This window comes from Pseudophryne corroboree, chromosome 8 (assembly GCF_028390025.1).
Source record: "Pseudophryne corroboree isolate aPseCor3 chromosome 8, aPseCor3.hap2, whole genome shotgun sequence".
Classification (NCBI taxonomy): domain Eukaryota; kingdom Metazoa; phylum Chordata; class Amphibia; order Anura; family Myobatrachidae; genus Pseudophryne; species Pseudophryne corroboree.
The window spans coordinates 450706390-450732620 of NC_086451.1; the positions used below are offsets into that span (position 1 = coordinate 450706390).

At 49.0% G+C, this 26231-nt stretch overlaps 1 protein-coding gene across 2 annotated transcripts in view; it reads left to right on the forward strand.

Moving 5' to 3' along the window:
- The first annotated feature begins 2039 nt into the window (after positions 1–2039).
- KIFC1 (kinesin family member C1) overlaps positions 2040–26231 on the forward strand; it is a 61372-nt gene continuing 37180 nt past the window's right edge. The window contains exons 1-7 of one of the 2 annotated variants that reach the window (XM_063938241.1): positions 2040–2202; positions 21556–21694; positions 21818–21938; positions 22279–22329; positions 23442–23474; positions 24233–24446; positions 25092–25269. In XM_063938241.1, the coding sequence (XP_063794311.1) occupies positions 2180–2202; positions 21556–21694; positions 21818–21938; positions 22279–22329; positions 23442–23474; positions 24233–24446; positions 25092–25269 (759 nt within the window). In that variant the 5' untranslated portion in view covers positions 2040–2179. The remainder of the gene's footprint in view (positions 2203–21555; positions 21695–21817; positions 21939–22278; positions 22330–23441; positions 23475–24232; positions 24447–25091; positions 25270–26231) is intronic. The other variant, XM_063938242.1, reaches the window with a different exon arrangement.

Here is a 26231-nt window from a genome sequence, read left to right on the forward strand (position 1 = left end):
ATGCTCCTCTGCTTTGTCTCTACGCCAGGGCTGTGTGCTCCTCTTGCTGTGTCTCTACGCCAGGGCTGTGTGCTCCTCTTGCTGTGTCTCTACGCCAGGGCTGCATGCTCCTCTGCTGTGTCTCTACGCCAGGGCTGTGTGCCCCTCTTGCTGTGTCTCTACGCCAGGGCTGCATGCTCCTCTTGCTTTGTCTCTACGCCAGGGCTGCATGCTCCTCTGCTGTGTCTCTATGACAGGGATGCATGCTCCTCTGCTTTGTCTCTACGCCAGGGCTGCGTGCTCCTCTGCTTTGTCTCTACACCAGGGCTGCATGTTCCTCTGCTGTGTGTCTCTACGCCAGGGCTGCGTGCTCCTCTTGCTGTGTCTCTACGCCAGGGCTGCATGCTCCTCTGCTTTGTCTCTACGCCAGGGCTGCATGCTCCTCTGCTTTGTCTCTACACCAGGGCTGCGTGCTCCTCTGCTGTGTCTCTACACCAGGGCTGCGTGCTCCTCTGCTGTGTCTCTACGCCAGGGCTGTGTGCTCCTCTTGCTGTGTCTCTACGCCAGGGCTGCATGCTCCTCTGCTGTGTCTCTACGCCAGGGCTGCATGCTCCTCTGCTGTGTCTCTACGCCAGGGCTGCATGCTCCTCTGCTGTGTCTCTACGCCAGGGCTGTGTGCTCCTCTGCTGTGTCTCTACGCCAGGGCTGCATGCTCCTCTGCTGTGTCTCTACGCCAGGGCTGCATGCTCCTCTGCTGTGTCTGTGACAGGGATGCATAGAGATATAGCGGAGTATGATATCCCAGCGGACAGGAGACTGACACTGGGATCTTGACAGCCGGAATATCGGCGGCGAACGCAGCGTGTCCCCTCACGGGCTCGCAGTGCGCACCACACTTTGGGCCCGGTGCTGACCTTAGCTCGCCACAGGGTAATATTCCCCCTTGGGTGGTGGCGTGGACCACCACCCGAGTGGGGATTCTGGGCTGTGGTCAGAATTACGGCCACCAGTATTTCTCCGGGTGGCGGGATTCCGGCATCGGTATCCTGATCACTGGGATTTCGGCAGTCAGCAACTTGAATGGCTCTCGTAAATGGACCTATGCTACAGCTAGTTGGGTGATTCAGACCTGATCGTAGATGTGATAAATTTAGCACATCTACGATCAGCTTCCCTGACATGGGGGGGGGGACGGGGGACGCCCAGCACAGGGCTAGTCCACCCCGTATGTCAGGGCCGCCCCCCCACAAGTACAGAAGCATTGCACAGCGGTGATTCTTTTGTACTGGATGAGCAGCTCCCTGCCAGCGCAGCTAACCCCCCCCCCCCCCCCCCCCACGGGTCTGGCCAACGCAGCCCGTGCCCCTTAAACGGCGGCTAAACACCACCGTCCCGCCCAGTGACCGCCTCTGCCTCTCAATCAGGCAGAGGCGATCGCAGGGCTATGACAGCCGTCCGCTGTCTGCCATGCGCCGACGCACTGCAGGCCTGATTGCTGCTGTGCGAACACGCGCAGCACCAATCAGGTCTGAATTAGCCCCATTGTGCCTTATTCCTGTCTCCATTTTGTAGCTGCTGCAGCAACATGTCCAGACATGTAGGGATAAATTTACTAAAGTGTGAGGTTTTTTTAGAAGTGGAGTTGTTTCCCAAAGCAACCAGATTACAGCTATTATCTTCTAGAAGGCGCTAGATGAATGATAAGTAGAATCTAATTGGTTGCTATGGCCAACATCACTTATAAGAAAATAAACCTCACACGTTAGTAAAATCTCTGCATATAAACACAGTGCCCGTACATCAGCTCTGCATTACTCCTTTCACTGTCAACAGCTGGTAACCGGGTTGTACTGTACAAAGCATTGTGGCGGCCATTTTGTTGAGGACAACAATACGTGGAATCAATAGTAAATCAGCTACGGTAAAATGTCTCCTGCCGTGAAGACTATACTCTGGAGGACTATTGGCTGACGGTCAGAAGCAGCCGGACGTCGCTGACGTCACCAGTCCCCTCGGGCCGCCACGTCCATCGGCACGCGTTGTATTGGCGAGTGATCCAATCACATTTTGAGTTCAGGAAGTCGTGTAATTTCATTGGTGCTCACGGTGGGCGGGCCCTGCGCCAGCTAACCGCCGCCGGGTTTTGAATTTTGAACAGAAGGGAACGAAAGAGGTGAGGAGGAGAAGCTGCTGCGCGGTAATGGGAGAGGATCCGGGCTGTAGGTGGGTGTGCGGGCTGGGAGCGCCCCGGTGGGTGGCTCGTAGCTGGGTGCAGTATACCCTGATGGTATGGGGGTGTGTATAGTACCCGCAGCACCAGGTGGTGTCTCCCCCGATATTAGTATCAGTGTATGTATATGTGTGGCGTGTCCCCAGTCACTGCACATACAGGGGAGGCTGTGCTGCTACCTGTGGTGTCCTCTACAGTGTGTATTCCTTGTGTGTGTGGTCAGTACACCACCTCAATACCCACACATATTGATGTGATAGCAGTGTGTTTACTTGTAGCTGTGTGTTTATGTATGGCGGTGTGATAGCAGTGTGTTTACTTGTAGCTGTGTGTTTATGTATGGCGGTGTGATAGCAGTGTGTTTACTTGTAGCTGTGTGTTTATGTATGGCGGTGTGATAGCAGTGTGTTTACTTGTAGCTGTGTGTTTATGTATGGCGGTGTGATAGCAGTGTGTTTACTTGTAGCTGTGTGTTTATGTATGGCGGTGTGATAGCAGTGTGTTTACTTGTAGCTGTGTGTTTATGTATGGCGGTGTGATAGCAGTGTGTTTACTTGTAGCTGTGTGTTTATGTATGGCGGTGTGATAGCAGTGTGTTTACTTGTAGCTGTGTGTTTATGTATGGCGGTGTGATAGCAGTGTGTTTACTTGTAGCTGTGTGTTTATGTATGGCGGTGTGATAGCAGTGTGTTTACTTGTAGCTGTGTGTTTATGTATGGCGGTGTGGTGGCAGTGTGTTTATGTATGGCGGTGTGGTGGCAGTGTGTTTGTGTGGTGGCAGTGGGTTTATGTCTGGCGGTGTGATGGTAGGGTGTGTGTAGTGCCTTTATGCCCGCCCACTTTCTACCCCATCTGTCACCCTTGCCTGTCTGCCCCTCCCCCTTTTAGAATGTAAGCTCTCAGGAGCAGGGCATTCTTCCCTCATGTGCTTTTACGTCTCTTAAGGGGGGATGTCCTGTTAAGGTCCTTATACACTACTGCGACTTCTGTGAGAAGGTAAAGGCCCGTACACACTGGCCGATATATATTGGCGCGTCGCTGTTTGTGTACGGGGCGGTTGGTCGACTGCCCATACACATGCTGCGGTGGCCGGCGGTGATTGACAGCTGAACTGGGCGGGCGTGTGTTCACGCCCACCCAGTTCATGACATCAGTCCCCGACGGATCAGGCAGTGTGTATGCTCAACACACTACCCGATCCGTCCATAGATATATCTGCAGATCAATTGATCGGTAGATATATCTATCAGTGTGTACCCACCTTTTAGCCGCATACGATCTCCCTTGAACTGCCCGGCAGCTTCCCACGCGGCAGGATCACATACGATACATCGTATGCAGTCCTTTTGCATACAATGTATCAAATGCGATTCCATTCAAGGCTGACTAAGGTGATAATTCTTATAGTGCAGCCCTTGCTATCTCCAAATCGGAGGTAAAACACATGCGATTTGAAACTTTATCCGATTTCTTGGACGATAATTCGGATTAAAAGGGCCCAAAAATGACACTAGTATATGGGCGCCTTAACGTAACCTATTTTTTACTCCATACTCCCTTCGACAGCACCAAATCCCTCAGTTTTCTGCTGCCCGATACTTACGTCAGTGTCGTCTGATGATGCAGCTATGTTTATATACCCTGTACTTGTCCTATATTGTCTTCAACTGGAAGTTGCTGTTTTGCTTATTGCTTATTTATGTACTCTGCAATTGGGCGCTGCGGAACCCTTGTGGTGCCATATAAATAAAGCATAATAATTATTAGTATGTGAAGCGGTGTGATGGTGCTCTGGTAGTGCCTTTATGTGGAAGGTGTGATGGCGTTCTGTTGGCAGTGTATGTATGTGAAGCGGTGTGATGGCGCTCTGTTGGCAGTATATTTGTGTAGAGGTGTGATGGCGCTCTGGTAGTGCATTTATGTGTAGAGGTGTGATGGGGCTTTGGTAGTGCATTCATGCGAAGCGGTGTGATGGCGCTCTGCTAGTGCATTTATGTGGAATATGTGATGGAGTTCTGTTGGCAGTGTATGTGTAGAGGTGTGATGGCGTTCTGTTGGCAGTGTATTTGTGTAGCAGTGTGATGATGCTCTGCTAGTGCATTTATGTGGAAGATGTGATGGTGCGCTGTTGGCAGTGTATTTGTGTAGAGGTGTGATGCCGCTCTGGTAGTGCATTTATGTGTAGAGGTGTGATGCCGCTTTGTTGGCAGTGTGAGGTGTGATGGTAATGTCTATTTTGTGTGTTGCTAGCTCGTTATAGGGTAGTAGGGTAGGGGGAGTATTGGCTCACTTTAGTCTTTATCTCTTTTCTCTCCCCCCCCCCCCCATCACATAAAAAGGAAATGTTGACAGTGCTTTATTTGAATGATATAAAATCTGCATCTTTCCAGATGACCGTTTGAGTCAGCTGTTGTTCTCCTCTGTGCTCCCTGTTGTGTCATGTAGTTGTGCCAGCAATACAGGGCAGCCCGCCATCTAGCAAAAACTAATGCTGCTTGTTGTCGTGGAGTGATAGTGGATTCCCGCAGTGTCTTCCTGCTGGTAGAGGTCTCCTGTCTTAGAGGGTGGTGCAGGTCTTGTCCCTCTCATATGGGTATGATAAGTTATCGCCGGCAATAACTGGTAATCTCCAGGTACCTGAGTGGTTAGATGGATGGTTGTAGGAAACATACTGGATGTATGTGTCCATGACATATATAACATGTATGTGGAGGTGTCACAGGACCCAGTATGTTTCACCAGTCCAAACTGCTCTCTATTAGCCTGGAAGGTGGCAGCTCTTCGTGGGTGTGATGCAGGAGCCTCAGTACCTAATTCCTGGGTTGTGCCTGTACCATAAGGACCCCCATACACAACTTATTTCACAGATTCTTTGATTTACCACCCCACCCCATTTTATTGTTTACACAATCCAATTAACTTTGCCCATACAGAATTGTTTCAATGATCTACACGTTTTTTTCTCATACGTCCTAGAGGATGCTGGGGATGCTTCTAGAACCATGGGGTATAGACGGGATCCGCAGGAGACATGGGCACCTCAAGATTTTAAAAGGGGTGTGAACTGGCTCCTCCCTCTATGCCCCTCCTCCAGACCCCAGTTAGATTCTGTGCCCAGTGAGACTGGATGCACACTGAGGAGCTCTCTAGAGTTTCTCAGAAAAAGACTTGTTAGGATTATTATTTTCAGGGAGAACTGCTGGCAACAGTCTCCCTGCATCGTGGGACTTAGGGGAGAGAAGCAGACCTACTTCTGTGAGTTTCAAGGCTCTGCTTCTTAGGCTACAGGACACCATTAGCTCCTGAGGGTCTAAATGCTAGGTACGCCTAGATGCTCGTTCCCGGAGCCCACCATCAGAAGACGGGTGAGTAGAAGAAGATCAGAAGACTTCAGTGACGGCTTTGAGGTACCGCACAGCGGCCGCGCGCCATGCTCCCACACACAGTGGCACTACAGGGTGCAGGGAGGGGGGCGCCCTGGGCAGCATGTAAATCCTCAATATGACCTGACAAAAGTGGTTTTTAAGTGCCTAGGCACTGGATCCGGTCCCCCGCCAGTATAAATAATTTAAAAAATAGCGGGGCTGAAGCGCGTCATTGAGGGGGCGTGGCTTAGCCCTCACAGCTCTCACCAGCGCCATTTTCTCTACACTGAGCTGCAGAGACGCTGGCCTTCCTCTCCGCTGCTGTACAAGTAACAGGGTGCAAAAAAGGGAGGGGGGGGCACAGTATATTTGGTGCTATTTAATGTAATATAAAGCGCTAACAGGTCTGGGACTTTATATAAAAGTGTTCAGAACCGGGATAGGCGCTGGGTTGTGAGCTGGCAAACTCCCTCTGTGTTTCTCTGACAGGCTTTACTGTGGGTCTGTCCCCTATATGCCCAGTGTGTTTGTGTGTGTGTGTGTGTCGGTGCACGTGTGTCGACATGTTTAAGGCAGAGTGCTCTTCCCAGGAGGAGACTGGATTAGGGAAAGAAACGGCTGTGGGAGTGACCCTGTCGGCACCGCCGACTCCTGATTGGGTAAATGTTCTGAGTGCTTTGAATGCGAATAGTGGCTTGGTTGAATAAAAGATTGGATAAATCTGAGTTTCAAAACCAGGCAAAATCCGTAGAGGATGTGTTGTTCCAGGTTCAGACCCCCTCAGGGTCACAAAAGCGTTCATTTACCTAGATAGCAGATACAGATACCGACATGGACTCTGACTCCAGTGTCGACTATAGTGATGCCAGATTAAATCCAAAACTGGCTAAGAGCATTCAGTACATGATTGTGGCAGTAAAAGACGTGTTACATATCACGGAGGACCCTGCTGTTCCTGATACTAGGGTCTGTATGTTTAAAGGAAAGAAACCTGAGGTAACGTTTCCTCTCTCTCATGAACTGAAGACGCTTTTTTGAACAGGTCTGGGAAAAATCCTGACAAGAAGTTTCAGATTCCCAAGAGAATTCCGGAAAAGTGGGAGTCACCCCCCACTGTGGACAAAGCTTTATCACGGCTGTACAAAAAGTTGGCGCTGCCGTCCCCTGCAACGGCAGCCCTAAAGGAACCTGCGGATCGTAAGCAGGAAAATACTTAGAAATCCATTTATGTCACTACGGGTACGCTGCTCAGGCCTGCCGTGGCTTCGGCATGGGTAAGTAGTGCTATGGAAAAATGGGCAGATAACTTGTCATCTGATATAGATACCCTGGACAGGGATAGCGTTCTTTTGACACTGTGTCATATCGGGGACGCTGCAGCTTATCTAAAGGAAGCTGCGAGGGATATTGGCCTTTTGGGATCAAGGGCCAATGCCATGGCAGTCTCAGCTAGGAGAGCATTGTGAATTCATCAATGGAATGCTGATGCGGACTCTAAGAAGGCTATGGAGTCTCTGCCGTATAAAGGTGGTGTCTTGTTTGGTGACGGCCTCACTGACCTGGTGTCTACGGCTGCCGCGGGTAAGTCGTCATTTTTACCTTCTGTTCCTGCACACCACTATCAGATGTAGTCCTTTCGTCTCAATAAATACAAAAAAAGGCAGAGGGACTTCCTTCCTTACTTCTAGAGGAAAGGGAAAAGGGTCACCGGCTGTGGCAAGTTACCAAGAGCAGAAGTCCTCCCCGGCTGCTGCCAAATCCACCGCATGACGCTGGAGCTCCTCTGAGGGAGTCGGCACCGGTGGGGGCACGTCTCAAACTCTTCAGTCAATTCTGGGCTCGTTCGGCCCTAGACCCATGGGTTTTTGAAAAAATATCCCAGGGTTACCAACTAGAGTTTCAAGACGTTCCCCCTCGCTGATTTTTCAAATCGGCCTTACCAGCTTCCCTTCAGGACAGGGAGGTGGTATGCGAAGCAATACAAAAATTGTGTCTAAATCAGGTCATTGTCAGGGTTCCCCTGTCGCAACAGGGAGAAGGCTTTTATTCCAGCCTGTTCGTGGTCCCGAAGCCATACGGCTCAGTCAGACGCCAAACGCCAAATCCTAGCCCGAAAGGGTATTCTCAATGAAGTCATTCCCACACTGCTTCAGGCTAGAAAAGAAGTAACGGCGGAACATTACCACCGTATTTGGAGAAATATGTGTCTTGGTGTGAATCCAAGAAGGCTCCTACGGAGGAATTTCAGCTGGGGCGGTTTCTCCATTTTCTACAAGCCGGGGTGGATGCCGGCCTAAAGTTAGGCTCCATTAAAGTACAAATTTTGGCCTTATCAATTTTCTTTCAAAAAGAATTGGCCTCTCTTCCGGAAGTTCAGACTTTCGTGAAAGGCGTGCTGCACATCCAGCCTCCCTTTGTGCCCGCAGTAGACCCATGGGATGTTAATGTGGTGTTGCAGTTCCTGCAATCTCATTGGTTTGAACCTTTACATAAAGTTGAGTTGAAATTCCTCACTTGGAAGGTGGTCATGTTTTTGGCTTTGGCATCCGCAAGGCGGGTGTCTGAATTAGCGGCTTTGTCTCACGAGCCCCTATTTAATCTTCCATGCAGATATAGCGGAGTTGAGAACTAGTCAACAATTTCTGCCAAAAGTGGTTTCATCGTTTCACATTAAACAACCTATTGTGGTGCCAGTGGCTACTGAAGCCTTGGCGGAATCGAAGTCTCTCGATGTGGTCAGCACTTTGAAAATTTATGTCGCCAGAACGGCTCAGATTAGGAAAACGGAGGCTCTGTCTGTTCTGTATGCTCCCAACAAGATTGGGGCTCCTGCTTCCAAGCAGACTATTGCACGCTGGATCTGTGATGTGATTCAGCAGGCTCATTTTACGGCTGGATTGCCGTCACAGAAATCGGTGAAGGCCCATTCTACCAGAAAGGTGGGCGGCTGCCCGAGGGGTCTCGGCATTACAGCTTGGCCGAGCAGCTACTTGGTCGGGTTCAAACACTTTTGCAAAGTATTACAAGTTTGATACCCTGGCTGATGAGGACCTCTTGTTTGGTCAATTGGTGCTGCAGAGTCATCCGCACTCTCCCGCCCGTTCTAGAGCTTTGGTATAAACCCCATGGTTCTTGAAGCGTCCCCAGCATCCTCTAGGACGTATGAGAAAATAGGATTTTCTTTAACGTCCTAGTGGATGCTGGGGACTCCGAAAGGACCATGGGGAATAGCGGCTCCGCAGGAGACTGGGCACAAAAGTATAAAGCTTTAGGACTACCTGGTGTGCACTGGCTCCTCCCCCTATGACCCTCCTCCAAGCCTGTTAGATTTTTGTGCCCGAACGAGAGATTCCACGCAAGAACTTTTCAGTGGGATCTGCTGGACAAATGGTCCGGATCGCATCTTCAAATGCATCAGCGGATAACCCTGTCTCCAAGGACAAGGGTGTCTCTCCTGTGGTGGTTACAGAGTGCTCATCTCCTAGAGGGCCGCAGATTCGGCATTCAGGATTGGGTCCTGGTGACCACGGATGCCAGCCTGAGAGGCTGGGGAGCAGTCACACAGGGAAAAAATTTCCAGGTCTTGTGGTCAAGCATGGAAACGTCACTTCACATAAATATCCTGGAACTAAGGGCCATTTACAATGCCCTAAGTCAGGCAAGGCCTCTGCTTCAGGGTCAGCCGGTGTTGATCCAGTCGGACAACATCACGGCAGTCGCCCACGTAAAAAGACAGGGCGGCACAAGAAGCAGGAGGGCAATGACGGAAGTTGCAAGGATTCTTCGCTGGGCGGAAAATCATGTGATAGCACTGTCAGCAGTGTTCATTCCGGGAGTGGACAACTGGGAAGCAGACTTCCTCAGCAGACACGATCTTCACCTGGGGGAGTGGGGACTTCACCCAGAAGTCTTCCACATGATTGTGAACCGTTGGGAAAAACCAAAGGTGGACATGATGGCGTCCCGCCTCAACAAAAAACTGGACAGATATTGCGCCAGGTCAAGGGACCCTCAGGCAATAGCTGTGGACGCTCTGGTAACACCATGGGTGTACCAGTCAGTATATGTGTTCCCTCCTCTGCCTCTCATACCCAAGGTACTGAGAATCATAAGAAGGAGAGGTGTAAAGACTATACTCGTGGCTCCGGATTGGCCAAGAAGGACTTGGTACCCGGAAATTCAAGAGATGCTCACGGAAGACCCGTGGCCTCTACCTCTAAGAAAGGACCTGCTCCAGCAGGGACCATGTCTGTTCCAAGACTTACCGCGGCTGCGTTTGACGGCATGGCGGTTGAACGCCGGATCCTGAAGGAAAAAGGCATTCCGGATGAAGTTATCCCTACCCTGATCAAAGCCAGGAAGGATGTAACTGTGCAACATTATCACCGTATTTGGCGTAAATATGTTGCGTGGTGTGAGGCCAGGAAGGCCCCTACAGAGGAATTTCAACTGGGTCGATTCCTGCATTTCCTGCAAACAGGACTGTCTATGGGCCTCAAATTAGGGTCCATTAAGGTTCAAATTTCGGCCCTGTCAATATTCTTCCAAAAAGAACTAGCTTCAGTTCCTGAAGTTCAGACGTTTGTCAAGGGGGTACTGCATATACAGCCTCCTTTTGTGCCTCCAGTGGCACCTTGGGATCTCAATGTAGTTTTGGGATTCCTAAAATCACATTGGTTTGAACCACTCACCACTGTGGACTTAAAATATCTCACATGGAAAGTGGTAATGCTGTTAGCCCTGGCTTCAGCCAGGCGTGTATCAGAATTGGCGGCTTTATCCTATAAAAGCCCTTACCTGATTTTCCATACGGACAGGGCAGAATTGAGGACTCGTCCTCAATTTCTCCCTAAGGTGGTTTCAGCATTTCACTTAAACCAACCTATTGTGGTGCCTGCGGCTACTAAGGACTTGGAGGATTCCAAGTTGCTGGACGTAGTCAGGGCCCTGAAAATATGTTTCCAGGACGGCTGGAGTCAGAAAATCTGACTCGCTGTTTATCCTGTATGCACCCAACAAGCTGGGTGCCCCTGCTTCTAAGCAGACGATTGCTCGTTGGATTTGTAGTACAATTCAGCTTGCACATTCTGTGGCAGGCCTGCCACAGCCAAAATCTGTAAAAGCCCATTCCACACGGAAAGTGGGCTCATCCTGGGCGGCTGCCCGAGGGGTCTCGGCTTTACAACTTTGCCGAGCAGCTACTTGGTCAGGGGCAAATACGTTTGCAAAATTCTACAAATTTGATACCCTGGCTGAGGAGGACCTGGAGTTCTCTCATTCGGTGCTGCAGAGTCATCCGCACTCTCCCGCCCGTTTGGGAGCTTTGGTATAATCCCCATGGTCCTTTCGGAGTCCCCAGCATCCACTAGGACGTTAGAGAAAATAGAATTATCGGTAAGTAAATTCTTATTTCTCATAGTCCGTAGTGGATGCTGGGCGCCCATCCCAAGTGCGGATTGTCTGCAATACTTGTACATAGTTATTGTTACAAAAATCGGGTTATTATTGTTGTGAGCCATCTTTTCAGAGGCTCCTCTGTTATCATGCTGTTAACTGGGTTCAAATCACAAGTTGTACGGTGTGATTGGTGTGGCTGGTATGAGTCTTACCCGGGATTCAAAATCCTTCCTTATTGTGTACGCTCGTCCGGGCACAGTATCCTAACTGAGGCTTGGAGGAGGTCATAGGGGGAGGAGCCAGTGCACACCAGCTAGTCCTAAAGCATTTACTTTGTGCCCAGTCTCCTGCGGAGCCGCTATTCCCCATGGTCCTTTCGGAGTCCCCAGCATCCACTACGGACTATGAGAAATAGAATTATCGGTAAGTAAATTCTTATTTTAATACCTACCGGTAAATCCTTTTCTCTTAGTCCGTAGAGGATGCTGGGCGCCCGTCCCAGTGCGTACTGTATCTGCAGTTATTGGTTATGGTTACACACATGTTGTGTTGCGTTAAGTCAGCCTATTGCTGACGTTATTCATGCCGTTGCATGCGTTGGGTTAAATGCCATGTTGTACGGCATGCTTGAGGTGTGAGCTGGTATGTATCTCACCTTAGTTTAAAATTAAATAAATCCTTTTCCTCTATATGTCCGTCTCCTTGGGCACAGTTCCTATAACTGGGGTCTGGAGGAGGGGCATAGAGGGAGGAGCCAGTTCATACCCCTTTTAAAGTCTTGAGGTGCCCATGTCTCCTGCGGATCCCGTCTATACCCCATGGTTCTTGAAGCATCCTCTACGGCAGGCATTCCCAACCACGGTCCTCAAGGCACACTAACAGTGCAGGATTTAGTGATATCCAGGCTTCAGCACAGGTGACTTAATTAGTAGCTCAGTTATTTTTATTTAACCATCTGTGCTGAAGCCTGGATTTCACTAAAACCTGCACTGTTAGTGTGCCTTGAGGACCGTGGTTGGGAATGCCTGCTCTACGGACTAAGAGAAAAGGATTTACTGGTAGGTATTAAAAAAAAAAAAAAAAAAAAAAAAAAAAAAATATATATATATATATATATATATATATATATATATATATATATATATATATATATATATATATATATATATCTGGTTGTCATTTTGCTAGTCGCATGTAGAAAACCACTATCTCCTGCTCCTCTTGATCTCCATAACATTATTCTACCACCGCAATGAACTCTTCTGTTAAGCGAGCTAAAAATTAGAAAATAAAATGCGTGTGGTCCCTCCCCCTAACATAACATGACATGACATGCTCATAAATTTTCTCTAACGTCCTAGTGGATGCTGGGGACTCCGTAAGGACCAAGGGGAACAGACGGGCTCCGCAGGAGACAGGGCACCCCAAGAAAGAATTAGGATACTGGTGTGCACTGGCTCCCCCCTCCAGACCCCAGTTTTGAATCTGTGCCCGGACGAGCTGGGTGCACCTTAGTGAGCTTTCCTGAGCTTGCTAATAAAGTATTTTGTTAGGTTTTTTATTTTCAGAGAGATCTGCTGGCAACAGACTCTCTGCTACTTGGGACTGAGGGGAGAGAAGCAGCCCTACTCACTAGAAGATAGGTCCTGCTTCTTAGGCTACTGGACACCATTAGCTCCAGAGGGATCGTACACAGAAACGCACCCTTGGTCGTCCGATCCCGGAGCCGCGCCGCCGTCCCCCTCGCAGAGCCAGAAGACAGAAGCCGGCGTGAGAAGCAAGAAGACTTCGAAAGCGGCGGCAGAAGACTCCAGTCTTCATATGAGGTAGCAAACAAAAGTATATTTACTGCGCTAAGATATGAGGGGTGCAGCTATTCACCAGGTCACCACAGACCCAAACAACATATATGCAAACAAAAAATGTGAATTGCGCTCCCCAATTAAGGTATTTATCACCCGGGTAATGTTCGTCAGACTTTCCACGAAGTATTGATGTAATTCCTGTTTCACATTCAGGTATTCTCTCTCTTGTCCGGTCAAGATACCTCAAATGTAATTTAGAGAAAAACGCCTTTCATAGCGTAAAACAATCTTTTTCTTTTATTCTAAAACTTTAAAATTTCATAAAATAACAATCGACAAATTATCCACCACCATACGGAGTGACTGCGTACCAGAGTGGGCCTATACAAGGCATGTGTTTCGCATGGAAGGGTTAGTCCCGGGTATAGCTCCTCCACGGTCCAGATGTTCTGCCCTTCAAGGTTCCACACTGTATCAGTCCTTCCTTTTGTCCACCAACGCGTTTCAACAATAAGTCTTTTTCAAGGTGTGATGGTGGTTACCAAACCTTCTGTATTTATGTTACTAAGTTGATGTTCGGGCTACATAAACGCGGAGTGTGCGTACCACATCCAAAGTAGCTGGAGTACCTGAATCTTCTGAAAAACAGGAACTACGATTGGTTGATTGATGTGAAAGAAGATACTACCTGCAGCCAGACACAGCAATGGCTGCTCTCTGCTCCTGCTGCCTTGTGGGAATGATATTATTGTTGAAACACGTTGGTGGACAAAAGGAAGGACTGATACAGTGTGGAACCTTGAAGGGCAGAACATCTGGACCGTGGAGGAGCTATACCCGGGACTAACCCTTCCATGCGAAACACATGCCTTGTATAGGCCCACTCTGGTACGCAGTCACTCCGTATGGTGGTGGATAATTTGTTGATTGTTATTTTATGAAATTTTAAAGTTTTAGAATAAAAGAAAGATTGTTTTACGCTATGAAAGGCGCCTATGAAAGGCGTTTTTCTCTAAATTACATTTGAGGTATCTTGACCGGACAAGAGAGAGAATACCTGAATGTGAAACAGGAATTACATCAATACTTCGTGGAAAGTCTGACGAACATTACCCGGGTGATAAATACCTTAATTGGGGAGCGCAATTCACATTTTTTGTTCATATGAGGTAGCGCACTGCAGCTGTGCGCCATTGCTCCCACACTAAACCCACACACTTCGGTCACTGTAGGGTGCAGGGCGCAGGGGGGGCGCAATTGGGAACCTCTTCGCAAAAAGCAGCATATATACAGTTGGGCACTGTATATATGCATGAGCCCCCGCCATTATTTTACACACAAAACGCGGGACAGAAGCCCGCCGCTGAGGGGGCGGGTCTTCTTCCTCAGCACTCACCAGCGCCATTTTCTCTCCACAGCTCCGCTGAGAGGAAGCTCCCCAGGCTCTCCCCTGCAGAATCACGGTAGAAAGAGGGTAAAAAGAGAGGGGGGGCACATAAATTTGGCGAAAAAACAGTATATACAGCAGCTACTGCGTTAACACTAAGTTACTGTGTGATTCCTGGGTTATATAGCGCTGGGGTGTGTGCTGGCATACTCTCTCTCTGTCTCTCCAAAAGGCCTTGTGGGGGAACTGTCTTCAAATAGAGCATCCCCTGTGTGTGTGGTGTGTTGGTACGCTTGTGTCTGCATGTTTGACGAGGAAGGCTATGTGGAAACAGAGCGGGTACAAATGAATGTGGGGGTCGCCGCCGACACCCGATTGGATGGATATGTGGAAGGTTTTAAATGATAATGTTGATTCCTTGCATAAAAGGTTGGATAAAGCTGAAGCCTTGGGACAGTCAGGGTCTCAACCCATGCCTGATCCTACAGCGCAGAGGCCGTCAGGGTCTCAGAAGCGCCCACTATCCCAAATTGTTGACACAGATATCGACACGGATTCTGACTCCAGTGTCAATGGCGATGATGCAAAGTTGCAGCCTAAAATGGCTAAAGCCATCCGTTACATGATTATAGCAATGAAAGATGTGTTACACATCACAGAGGAAACCCCAGTCCCTGACAAGAGGGTTTATATGTGTGGGGAAAAAAGGCAAGAGGTGACCTTTCCCCCTTCACATGAGTTAAATGAGTTATGTGAAAAGGCTTGGGAATCTCCAGATAGAAAACTGCAGATTTCCAAACGAATGCTTATGGTGTATCCTTTCCCGCCAACGGACAGGTTACGCTGGGAATCCTCCCCTAGGGTAGACAAAGCTTTAACACGCTTATCCAAGAGGGTAGCCCTGCCGTCACAGGATACGGCCACCCTAAAAGATGCTGCGGATAGAAAGCAGGAGTGTATCCTGAAGTCCATTTATACACATTCAGGTACCCTACTAAGGCCGGCAATTGCGTCGGCCTGGATGTGTAGTGCTGTAGCAGCATGGACAGATACCTTATCTGAGGAACTTGATACCTTGGACAAGGATACTATAGTACTGACCCTGGGGCATATAAAAGACGCTGTCCTATATATGAGAGATGCCCAAAGAGACATTAGCCTACTGGGCTCTAGGATAAATGCAATGTCGATTTCTGCCAGAAGGGTCCTGTGGACTCGGCAATGGACAGGCGATGCCGACTCAAAAAGGCACATGGAGGTTTTACCTTACAGGGGTGAGGAATTGTTTGGGGACGGTCTCTCGGACCTGGTCTCCACAGCTACGGCTGGAAAGTCAAATTTTTCTCTGACGTCCTAGTGGATGCTGGGTACTCCGTAAGGACCATGGGGAATAGACGGGCTCCGCAGGAGACTGGGCACTCTAAAAGAAAGATTAGGTACTATCTGGTGTGCACTGGCTCCTCCCTCTATGCCCCTCCTCCAGACCTCAGTTAGAATCTGTGCCCGGCCCGAGCTGGTTGCACACTAGGGGCTCTCCTGAGCTTCTAGAAAAAGAAAGTATTTGTTAGGTTTTTTATTTTCAGTGAGATCTGCTGGCAACAGACTCACTGCTACGAGGGACTGAGGGGAGAGAAGCGAACCTACCTACCTGCTTGCAGCTAGCTTGGGCTTCTAAGGCTACTGGACACCATTAGCTCCAGAGGGATCGAACACAGGGCCCGACCTCGATCGTACGGTCCCGGAGCCGCGCCGCCGTCCCCCTTGCAGAGCCAGAAGACAGAAGAGAATCCTGAAAATCGGCGGCTGAAGACTTCGGTCTTCATTAAGGTAGCGCACAGCACTGCAGCTGTGCGCCATTGCTCCCTATGCACACCACACACTCCGGTCACTGATGGGTGCAGGGCGCTGGGGGGGGGGGCGCCCTGGGCAGCAATTAGAGTACCTTACATGGCTAATTGACACATAATACAGCTTTTAAGCTGTGTATGTGCATAATCCCCCGCCATTATACAGATAAAAAAGCGGGAGAAGTCAGCCGAGAAGGGGGCGGGGCTATCTTCCTCAGCACACCGGCGCCATTTTCTCTTCACAGCTCCGCTGGAAGACAGCTCCCCAGGCTCTCCCCTGCAGTTTCCAGGCATCAAGGGTAAAAAAGAGAGGGAGGGCACTAAATTTAGGCGCAAACTATATATAAAAGCAGCTATAGGGAAAATCGCTTTTGTTAGTGTAAATCCCTGATTATATAGCGCTGTGGTGTGTGCTGGCATACTCTCTCTCTGTCTCCCCAAAGGACTTTGTGGGGTCCTGTCCTCAGTCAGAGCATTCCCTGTGTGTGCGGTGTGTCGGTACGGCAGTGTCGACATGTTTGATGAGGAGGGTTACGTGGAGGCGGAGCAGGAGCCGATAAGTGTGATGTCGCCCCCTGCGGGGCTGACACCGGAGTGGATGGATATGTGGAAGGTTTTAACCGACAGTGTCAACTCCTTACATAAAAGGTTTGACGACGTGACAGCCATGGGACAGTCGGCATCTCAGCCCGCACCTGCCCAGGCGTCTCAGAGGCCATCAGGGGCTCAAAAACGCCCGCTGACTCAGATGGCAGACACAGATGTTGACACGGAGTCTGACTCCAGTGTCGACGAGGATGAGATAAATGTACAGTCCACAAAGGCCATTCGATGTATGATTACGGCTATGAAATATGTTTTACACATTGCTGACATAAACCCGGTTACCACAAAAAAGGGTATTATGTTTGGGGAGAAAAAGCAGCCAGTGACTTTTCCCCCATCTGATGAGTTAAATGAATTGTGTGAAGAAGCGTGGGGTTCCCCAGTTAAGAAACTAGTAATTTCTAAGCGGTTACTAATGGCGTACCCTTTCCCGCCAACGGATAGGTTACGCTGGGAGACATCCCCTAAGGTGGACAAGGCGCTCACACGCTTGTCAAAAAAGGTGGCACTGCCGTCTCAGGATACGGCCGCCTTAAAGGACCCTGCAGATAGAAAGCAGGAGGCTATCCTGAAGTCTGTGTATACACACTCAGGTACTATACTGAGACCTGCTATTGCTTCAGCATGGATGTGTAGTGCTGCAGCAGCGTGGTCTGATTCCCTGTCTGATAACATTGATTCCCTTGACAGGGACACTATATTGCTAACTATAGAGCATATTAAAGACGTAGTCTTATATATGAGAGATGCACAGAGGGATATTTGCCGGCTGGCATCTAGAATTAATGCGATGTCCATTTCTGCCAGGAGAGTATTATGGACTCGGCAGTGGACAGGTGATGCTGATTCTAAAAGGCACATGGAAATTTTGCCTTATAAGGGTGAGGAATTGTTTGGGGACGGACTTTCGGACCTCGTATCCACAGCAACAGCTGGGAAGTCTACCTTTTTACCTCAGGTTCCCACACAGCCTAAGAAAGCACCGTATTATCAAGTACAGTCCTTTCGGCCTCAGAAAGGCAAGCGGGTTAGAGGCGCGTCCTTTCTGCCCAGAGGCCAGGGGTAAAGGGAAAAAGCTGCACCATACAGCCAGTTCCCAAGAAAAAATCCTCCCCTGCTTCCACTAAATCCACCGCATGACGCTGGGGCTCCACATGTGGAGCCAGGTGCGGTGGGGGCCCGTCTCCGGAACTTCAGCGACCAGTGGGTTTGCTCACAGGTGGATCTCTGGGTTCTACAAGTGGTATCTCAGGGATACAAGCTGGAATTCGAGACATCTCCCCCTCGCCGTTACCTCAAATCAGCCTTGCCAGCTACTCCCCAGGACAGGGAGGTAGTACTGGCGGCAATTCACAAGCTGTACCTCCAGCAGGTGATAATCAAAGTTCCCCTCCTTCAACAGGGACGGGGTTACTATTCCACAATGTTTGTGGTACCGAAACCAGACGGTTCGGTGAGACCAATTCTAAATTTGAAATCCTTGAACACTTATATAAGGAAGTTCAAGTTCAAAATGGAATCGCTCAGGGCGGTTATTGCAAGCCTGGAAGAGGGGGATTACATTGTATCACTGGACATCAAGGATGCTTACCTACATGTCCCCATTTACCCACCTCACCAGGTGTACCTCCGTTTTGTGGTACAGGACTGCCATTACCAATTCCAGACGTTGCCGTTTGGTCTGTCCACGGCACCGAGGGTATTTACCAAAGTAATGGCCGAAATGATGATACTCCTTCGAAAGAAGGGAGTTATAATTATCCCGTACTTGGACGATCTCCTTAATAAGGCGAGGTCCAGGGAGCAGTTGTTGGTCGGTGTAGCACTATCTCAGGAAGTGCTACAACAGCACGGCTGGATTCTGAATATCCCGAAGTCGCAGCTGGTTCCTACGACGCGTCTGCTGTTCCTGGGTATGATTCTGGACACAGAACAGAAGAAGGTGTTTCTCCCGGAGGAGAAGGCCAAGGAGTTGTCATTTCTGGTCAGAGACCTCCTAAAACCAAAACAGGTGTCTGTGCATCACTGCACGCGAGTCCTTGGAAAGATGGTAGCTTCTTACGAGGCAATTCCATTCGGCAGATTCCATGCACGGATCTTTCAGTGGGATCTGTTAGACAAGTGGTCCGGATCGCATCTTCAGATGCATCGGCTGATCACCTTATCCCCCAGGGCCAGGGTGTCTCTTCTGTGGTGGCTGCAGAGTGCTCACCTTCTCGAGGGCCGCAGATTCGGCATTCAGGACTGGGTCCTGGTGACCACGGATGCAAGCCTCCGAGGGTGGGGGGCAGTCACACAGGGAAGAAATTTCCAGGGTCTGTGGTCAAGTCAGGAGACTTGCCTTCACATCAATATCCTGGAACTAAGGGCCATATACAACGCCCTAAGTCAAGCGGAGACCCTGCTTCGCAACCAATCGGTGCTGATTCAATCAGACAACATCACCGCAGTGGCTCATGTAAACCGCCAAGGCGGCACAAGGAGCAGGGTGGCGATGGCGAAAGCCACCAGAATTCTTCGATGGGCGGAGAATCACGTACGAGCACTGTCAGCAGTGTTCATTCCGGGAGTGGACAACGGGGAAGCAGACTTCCTCAGCAGGCACGACCTCCACCCGGGAGAGTGGGGACTTCATCAAGAAGTCTTCACACAGATTACAAGTCTTTGGGAACTGCCACAGGTGGACATGATGGCGTCCCGCCTCAACAAAAAGCTACAAAGGTATTGCGCCAGGTCAAGAGACCCTCAGGCGATAGCTGTAGACGCACTGGTGACACCGTGGGTGTTCCAGTCGGTTTATGTGTTTCCTCCTCTTCCTCTCATTCCCAAGGTGCTGAGAATCGTAAGAAAAAGAGGAGTGCGAACAATACTCATTGTTCCGGATTGGCCAAGAAGGACTTGGTATCCGGAACTGCAAGAAATGCTCACAAAGGACCCATGGCCTCTGCCTCTCAGACAGGATCTGTTGCAACAGGGACCCTGTCTGTTCCAAGACGTGCTGCGTTTGACGGCATGGCGGTTGAACGCCGGATCCTAGCGGAGAAAGGCATTCCGGATGAGGTTATGCCTACGCTGATGAAGACTAGGAAGGACGTGACAGCAAAACATTATCACCGTATATGGCGAAAATATGTTGCTTGGTGTGAGGCCAGGAAGGCCCCTACAGAGGAATTCCAGCTGGGCCGTTTCCTTCACTTCCTACAGTCGGGAGTGACTATGGGCCTAAAATTAGGGTCCATTAAGGTCCAGATTTCGGTCCTATCCATTTTCTTTCAAAAGGAACTGGCTTCTCTACCTGAAGTTCAGACGTAAAGGGAGTGCTGCATATTCAGCCCCCTTTTGTGCCACCAGTGGCACCTTGGGATCTAAACGTGGTGTTGAGTTTCCTGAAATCTCACTGGTTTGAGGCACTTACGACCGTGGAGTTAAAATATCTCGCGTGGAAGGTGGTCATGCTATTGGCCTTAGCTTCGGGTAGGCGTGTGTCAGAATTGGCGGCTTTGTCATGTAAAAGCCCCTATCTGGTTTTCCATATGGACAGGGCAGAATTACGGACTCGTCCGCAATTTCTGCCGAAGGTGGTGTCATCTTTTCATTTGAACCAACCTATTGTGGTGCCTGCGGCTACTCGTTACTTGGAGGATTCCAAGTTACTAGATGTAGTCAGGGCTTTGAAGATTTATGTAGCCAGAACGGCTGGAGTCAGGAAAACTGACTCACTGTTTATCCTGTATGCATCCAACAAGCTGGGTGGCACCATGGGACCTTAACATGGTGTTACAGTTCCTGAAATCTCACTGGTTTGAGCCACTTCAAACGGTGGAATTAAAATTTCTCACTTGGAAGGTGGTCATGTTGTTGGACTCGTCCTCAATTTTTGCCTAAGGTGGTTTCATATGAACCAACCTATTGTGGTGCCTGTGGCTACGGGTGACTTGGAGGATTCCAAGTCCCTGGATGTAGTCAGGGCCTTGAAAATTGATGTAGCCAGGACAGCTCGGGTTAGGAAAACAGAGGCTCTGTTTGTCCTGTATGCAGCCAACAAGGTTGGCGCTCATGCTTCTAAGCAGGCTATTGCTCGCTGGATCTGTAACACGATTCAGCAGGCTCATTCTATGGCTGGATTGCCGTTACAAAATTCAGTAAAGGCCCATTCCACTAGGAAGGTGGGCTCTTCTTGGGCGGCTGCCCGAGGCGTCTCTGCATTACAGCTTTGCCGAGCGGCGACTTGGTCGGGGTTAAACACTTTTTTGCTAAATTCTACAAGTTTGATACCTTGGCTGATGAGGACCTACTGTTTGCTCAAACGGTGCTGCAGAGTCATCCGCACTCTCCCGCCTGGTCTGGAGCTTTGGTATAATCCCCATGGTCCTTACGGAGTCCCCATCATCCTCTAGGACGTAAGAGAAAATAAGATTTTAAACCTACCGGTAAATCTTTTTCTCCTAGTCCGTAGAGGATGCTGGGCGCCCGTCCCAGTGTGGACATATTTCTGCAAGACTTGTATATAGTTATTGCTTACATAAGGGTTATGTTACAGTTTTGATCAGTCTCTGACTGATGCTGTTTGTTTCATACTGTTGACTGGTTTGTATATTCCAGGTTATACGGTGTGGATGGTGTGTGCTGGTATGAATCTTGCCCTTGGATTATCAAAATCCTTTCCTCGTACTGTCCTTCTCCTCTGGGCACAGTTTCTCTAAGGGCATAGAGGGAGGAGCCAGTGCACACCCATTCTAAAGTTCTTTATAGTGCCCATGTCTCCTGCGGAGCCCGTCTATACCCCATGGTCCTTACAGAGTCCCCAGCATCCTCTACGGACTAGGAGAAAGATTTACTGGTAGGTTTAAAATCTTATCTGCAGCTGTGAGTGCTGTCACTGTTTTCATGTTGGATATTCTGCGGTTCTAATTGTTTTTCCTCCATATTCTTTTATAAGAAATCTGAATATGGAAAATCTGACGGAGAACAAGCAGCAGCAGCCCCTGAAGATGTCTCGTCTGCCTGTACCTCCGAGCAGAAAGAGGGCGCTGAGTGGTGAGATGGAGAATTTACCGAGTTTAAAGACCAATCTGGAGGTGTTTCATTATTTTGTCTTCTTTCCTATCTGTGAATTGTGCGGCCGACACAGCCAGTGCAGGAGGTGTATATTTACTGCAATGCATGTGTACAAATGGCAACCTTGTCTCTTGTCCCCTCAGAAACGTTTTAAAACTTCATCCCCAGAAGGAGGGACAGCAAAGATTCGCGTGGCAGCGAGCATTGCCACCACCAGGCACCGCGTGGCCCCTGCTGCAGCTTTTCCGAAGCAACAAGTGATCGGTATGTTACGTAGTGTTTGGAGTCTGGTTTTTGAGCTTCACGTTTTCCATTACAGATCAAGTTCTCAGGATGAATTTTTATTTTATTTTTAATAACTGGATTTTACAAAACACTTTATCCTGCATTTGAATAGGATGTATGTAAAGAGTAAGTTGCAGCGTGGAGTGCGTTGTGTGCATTGCATGTAGGGATCCTTCCATTCTGTAGGCTCATACTGTCCATATGAACATCTAACAGGTGAAGCATTTACTTGGTGGTGTAGAAAAGGTGCTGATGAGTGACCTGAAAGTCCCTGTAGCTCAGTTTAGTAAGTATAACAATGCTTTCTTCTGGTTTTCAGGTCGGCAGTCTCTCCAAGTCCTACAGCCGAAGAACAGGGTGCAGACTGCAGGTAAATGTTCACTTGGATCGTATTATTTACATGTTACTTGTTTGGCTAATGCTGCTGCATCCTGAATAAAGGCCAACCTTATTATTGTAGTGTAAATTAGAGCTACACGTTCTCACGTTTTGTTGGTTCTGTCTCTTAAGAGTAAACGTGACATTCCCTTATATGACTTACTCTGCATACCACCTTCCCTGACTCAGGGAGAAGGTATGGCAGACATCTAACCTACACTGTGTGCTCTGCACAATTCTAGGGGATGCACCTCCCCATATTGGTGGTGACCCATCAGTGATGGATGATGGCTTCCACCCGGCAGGCAATAAATCAGCTGGGGAACCTCAACGCTCCAAACCCTGGAGAATAGCGCAAGAAGCCCCGGCTCTTATCTGCTAAATGCTTCCATGGTTCGCTGACAAAGGCCTCTGTTGTGTTTCCTGCCATCAGAAAGCTTGGGGACATGATTGTGAATGAATGTAAACTTTCTGTATTAAAGTGTTACTTTCAACGACTTTTGGGGGGCAGTAGTGGATTCTGGATTTTTTTTTTTTTTTTTTGCCAGATCCACTCTGGCTTAGCAGTCCCAGGGAAGAAGTTCCAAGCTGGAAGCCAATAAGCCCTCCTCTACATGGCCTTGGCTGGATAGAAGGCTGAAAAAAAAATATCTCTCTCGTCCCCAGTGATGTGTAACATTGTACTGTACACATCTTCCACTGCACACAATTCTACCTTGTATTGTGGTGATCTTACATTTGCCCATGTCTCTAGCTGACCTGACCTTCCAGCCCATCTATTCTATCTCGTGTTTTGCTAATTGCGAGCTCTTAGGGCAGTACACTGAGATATTGCCCATTCCCCACTCCTTCTGATGTGTTATCGTAGCTACGTGAGCCGGTAGGGATGAACCGTATGATTGGTCCCATAAATGTGGACATGCAAGGTGTTTTGGTAAGCTTTCGGTTGGCTAGGCAGATTTATACCTAATTGATGTGTCATTGCGGTATGTGTAAGCTTCTACTAGTGATACTTTGATGGTCTGTCTATTTGCTACAGCTATAACCATTTAGCCATAGTGATTTTTTAGGTGTGTTATGAACCGTCTTACTGTCTCTTTGCAGCTGCTCCGGCTAAGCTGAAAGCGTCTGTCTCAGGTAAGCTTACCTGTTCATGCACAATCCAGATCTCGTGGCTTATACCACAATCGGTAATGATTTCTACTTAATATCTAGCCAGCACATTGTTGGCTCTTGTGGAGTTTAGCCATTGCTGTGAACTGAAAGTCATGGTGTTCATTGTATGTAATGTGGAATTACTCTTGTGTGACCCCAGAATAGAGTGTTGTAAGGTCCACCACCATCCTTTGACCTCGTTGTTTAACTTGGCCTTGCTTGTTGGTGGAAGATCATGTGATCTCCAGACAGTCATTAATCTATTCCATGCATGTCCAAACTGCGGCCCTCCAGCTGTTGAGAAACTACACATCCCAGCATGCCCTGACACAGCTTTAGCATTCTCTGACAGTAAAACTGTGTCAGGGCATGCTGGGATATGTAGTTTTACAACAGCTGGAGGGCCGCAGTTTGGACATGCCTGATCTATTCAATAGACGGGTCCCTCCTGGCTTTAATATATCTAGGATAGGAGATGATCTCTGTACTGCCAAAGCATTGCTATCTGACTTCTGCTATTCTGGGACCAGACAGCCTGCAGTATTGATGTTGATATTGTAGATTGTGTATGCCCAGCTTAGTGGTGCTGTCTGACTGTATCCTCCTCCTACTGTACAACTGGTGTGTGTGTGTGTGTGTGTGTGTGTGTGTGTGTGTGTGTGTGTGTCTGTCTGTCACTGGAATGACCGTTGGCTTGTAGTGACCATTATTTCCCCCCCTACCCTTCCCCCATCATGCAGCTGCTCGGGCAGAAGCCCCTTCAGCGAATAAGAAGCGTGCCGCCTGGGACCTCAAGGGTCAGGTCAACGACATGCGGGACAAAGTCTCAACATTCAAAGGCAAAGTGCAGACTCTGTCCGGGGAGAATGCTCGTCTCCAGACCACCAAGGAGCAGCTGCAGAGGCAGGTCACGGCGCTATCCAGTGAGAACTCTCAGATCAGCCAGCAGTTGTGGTAAGTGAAAGTCTGCAGACGTTTACAATACATTTCTTATAATCCCCACTAAGGGACTGCGCAGGACTGTACTCATTCCTAATAATGGAGTAACCAGAGCTGCGTTCTGACATGTCAACATTGGGCTCTTTAAAGGGTCACCACCTTCAGTGGACTTTTGCTAGCTTACACATGTCATCGTGCAAGTTTTACAAAACCACTGCTTTGTCTAGTCTTGATAAGATAATGGAATGATCCCCTTTATAACGTCTGGGATTGAAAGGCCTGTTTGGCAGCCTTGTGATTACATATTGTACCCATTGGTTTGGGAGATGCAGATTGCCATTGGGACCAAGCAGAATTGTGTAATTTGTTCTGTCCTGGATTCATTGAATTAATTACCCTGGTCCTTGGTGGGGTAGGGTATGGCTTACCGGCGGCCGGGATCCCGGCGGCGGTGAGCACAACAAAGCCCCTTGCGGGCTCCCACAGATTCTATTCCCGCTCTATGGGTGTCGTCTCCTGGCCGCCGGTCACATAACTACGTCCCCTTGTGGTTTCTATGCAATGCTTGTTACATCCGTTCACACAACATGAAAGCCACATGCGAAGTGTGAAGATGATCTTGAATATGAAGTGTTGTCTAACCATGTCTCCCATGTTTAGCGACGTGTCGTCCAAGCTGCAGTCTCGACAGGAGAAACTGGCGGACTCTGAGAAAGAGGTGCGGCGGCTCACCGATCTCTGCCGGCGGCAGGAAGCGGAATTGGCTACTGAGAAGGGCGCCGTAGAAGAGCTAAGGGCGGCCAGTCAGAGTATGACACAGCTGCTGAAGGACAAAGAGGTAGGCTGAGATTAACGCTGTCGTACCTGATAGCCAGTATTCTCGTGTCACGTTTCTCCTTCTCTTTGTGACTAGGTATGAGATTTATCAAAGCTGGGAAAGTGGTGAAAGAGAGTACCAGCCAATCGGCTTCTAAGTGTCATATTACAAGCTGTTTAAAAACTTAGTAACTTAGTTTAAAAACTTAGGGGAATAGCGGCTCCGCAGGAGACAGGGCACAAAAAGTAAAGCTTTTCCAGATCAGGTGGTGTGCACTGGCTCCTCCCCCTATGACCCTCCTCCAGACTCCAGTTAGGTACTGTGCCCGGACGAGCGTACACAATAAGGGAGGATTTTGAATCCCGGGTAAGACTCATACCAGCCACACCAATCACACCGTACAACTTGTGATCTAAACCCAGTTAACAGTATGATAACAGAGGAGCCTCTGAAAGATGGCTTCCTTCAACAATAACCCGAATTAGTTAACAATAACTATGTACAATTATTGCAGATAATCTGCACTTGGGATGGGCGCCCAGCATCCACTACGGACTCCGAGAAATAGATTTATCGGTAAGTAAAATCTTATTTTCTCTATCGTCCTAGTGGATGCTGGGGTTCCTGAAAGGACCATGGGGATTATACCAAAGCTCCCAAACGGGCGGGAGAGTGCGGATGACTCTGCAGCACCGAATGAGAGAACTCCAGGTCCTCCTTAGCCAGAGTATCAAATTTGTAAGATTTTACAAACGTGTTCTCCCCTGACCACGTAGCTGCTCGGCAGAGTTGTAATGCCGAGACCCCTCGGGCAGCCGCCCAAGATGAGCCCACCTTCCTTGTGGAGTGGGCCTTTACAGATTTAGGCTGTGGCAGGCCTGCCACAGAATGTGCAAGTTGGATTGTGCTACAGATCCAACGAGCAATCGTCTGCTTAGACGCAGGAGCACCCATCTTGTTGGGTGCATACAATATAAACAACG